The sequence below is a fragment of the Opisthorchis viverrini genome (assembly GCF_000715545.1).
Source record: "Opisthorchis viverrini unplaced genomic scaffold opera_v5_232, whole genome shotgun sequence".
NCBI classification, from domain to species: domain Eukaryota; kingdom Metazoa; phylum Platyhelminthes; class Trematoda; order Opisthorchiida; family Opisthorchiidae; genus Opisthorchis; species Opisthorchis viverrini.
The window spans coordinates 533206-535451 of NW_008751891.1; the positions used below are offsets into that span (position 1 = coordinate 533206).

Consider the following 2246-nt stretch of genomic DNA (forward strand, 5'->3'; position numbering starts at 1 on the left):
AGGAATACTAGAATTGTGGGTCGCTTGTATGGCTGGCCTTTGACATGAAACGATCGGGTTAGTCCACCTTTTCCACTCACCAAGCTGGATGACCTGCGGTTGTTTGTCAGATCTGTATTAACCAATTGTGGGTCGCTTATACGTATGGCCTTTGACATGAAACGATCGGGTTAGTCCACCTTTTCCACTCACCAAGCTGGATGACCTGCGGTTGTTTGTCAGATCCGTCTGTATTAACCGGTCTGGTAAGGGAAATTCCACAGATCACAGTTGAGTAGCTTCCATTGAAGTATAATGGGCTGTTACTGTACATAAACCGTCGAACTGTTGTCTCTTCGCTACATTGTACATCGTTGCAGGAATCTACGCCTAATCTACTTGTGCTGACAAAGTTTATCCGGTTACAACCATTCAGGAATGCTAACCTACTGAAAGCTGTGAAGTTAGTGCTGAAAAAATGTACTTGTAATTGCAGGGTGTTTGGAATTCACAGATTGGGAAAACCGTACGGCCAATGTCACTCACGAGGCTTCCGTTCTGAATGACTGAAAGATGGCAGTGCGCTTCTTTCGCAGTTTTCCGTGCAACGCGTAGATTCGCTTGGCTTGCGAACCAGGAAGTAGACGGCGAAGGAGACGGGAAAAATAATCGACGCAAGCGCAAGTGGCCAAGAAGACAAGGAGTTTCTCGTTCGGATGGGAAAGCAGGAACCGTATGAGCAATGAAAACTTGGCGTCCGGTCCAACTACCTGGGACGGAAATTAAAGGATTGAATAGTCAAGTTCCAAGAGATGGATGCACAGTTTCTCGCATTATGTTCACATGTACACCACAATCCCACTACCACCGTTACGGTAATTTCCTCAAGGAGGAGAGATCACGGAGAAAGGGACCAATTGACCTCCCCCAGTGAGAGCAACCTCTCTTCAAGAGAGGCTCTACATTGAACCACAGCTGACGTGGGACGCCGGTGTGGCCCTCTCCATGAGGGCCACAAGCCGGTGGACTGTGTGCGACTAGACTGCTCAAACTCCTTCACAGTGGTGAATAAATCCATGAAAACAGCCGAAACGAAAAAGCGATGCCTAAAGGTGATATCCCGTCGCCCTAAGCACTATGAACAGTTGGAGGTAGGACACTGTCGAACATCACAGTGCGGTGATACAGAATAGCTGTTATAATACAATAAAATAATCGCTCAGCTGCAACAACCTTTCGGTACCTAGCGATGGCGCCACTAAAGGGAGCACGAGGCCTGAGTAACTGCCAGATTGCCCAAGCCTGCACTGGGGCAGTCGAGATGTGGAAGTTGGGTTTCTCAGCCAAACCGCGTATGAGCGCACTCAAGTACCATAAGGCTAATCCATCCTAACTAGCCTGAGTGTAACTCGCCTCTGCTTCTCTCTTGTGGTCATGCAGCTTTCAGTACATGTATTTTTTAAAGAAGCGATTGTGTTATTGCGATTCCGTCTCATAAAGCTGTATTGCATGACGCTTACGAGCACGGGTCAATCGTCGAGTTTCCCAGTAGCACTGTGTTCTAGGAGATGGAGAATAAATAAAAATCGTTCAGCTGTAACACCCTTTCGGTGCCTAGCTGATATGCAACCCGAAGAAAGCACGAGGGCTTAGATACTGTCAGGTTGCCCAAGCCTAGACAGGGGAAGTCGAGAGGCACAGGTCGGTTTCGAACCACGGACCTTCCGGTCAGCAAACTCACGTTCTAACCAATGGTGTATTGTGGAGTAATGAAATACACACAGGTTGCACACACAGAAAAACACTGATTGGGTTCGCATGTACGACCTTTCCAGGAATGCGAACAGCACGTAAATGCAGGGAACCTAGTGCACTGGTCGTACATTCTGTCACTTCGTCGATGATAAGTTTGGGATCCGGGGGGATCCAGGCTGGTCATATGACGCCTCACCAAGTCGTTTAAAATATGCGGCACAGTCGTATCGCATATGAACCTAAATGAGTTTTCCACGACTCAGTAAAAACACTGAAATTCGTTCGCTAATAAATGAACAGATAATTCGATCTAGCTATTTACGATTCATCTGAATTGTTAGGTCATGCGCACTAGTGAGATCATCGAAGGCTAGGTATGTTCGTCATGGGGGCGAGATAGACCAAGTGGTTAGAGCACGAATTTACTGACCGGAAGGTCCGTGTTTCCAACCCGACCTCTGCCTCTCGACTTCCCCTGTCTAGGCTTGGGCAACCTGACAGTATCCCAGCCC

General features: G+C 47.8%; 1 protein-coding gene across 1 annotated transcript in view; it reads right to left on the reverse strand.

Annotated features, from left to right (window-relative positions):
* The window catches only part of T265_08757 (hypothetical protein), a gene marked incomplete at both ends in the record, with an annotated part of 30602 nt that overhangs the window by 22909 nt on the left and 5447 nt on the right, over window positions 1-2246 (reverse strand). Inside the window, one exon of the mRNA XM_009174646.1 lies at window positions 526-749. Coding sequence (XP_009172910.1) covers window positions 526-749 — 224 coding nt within the window. The remainder of the gene's footprint in view (window positions 1-525; window positions 750-2246) is intronic.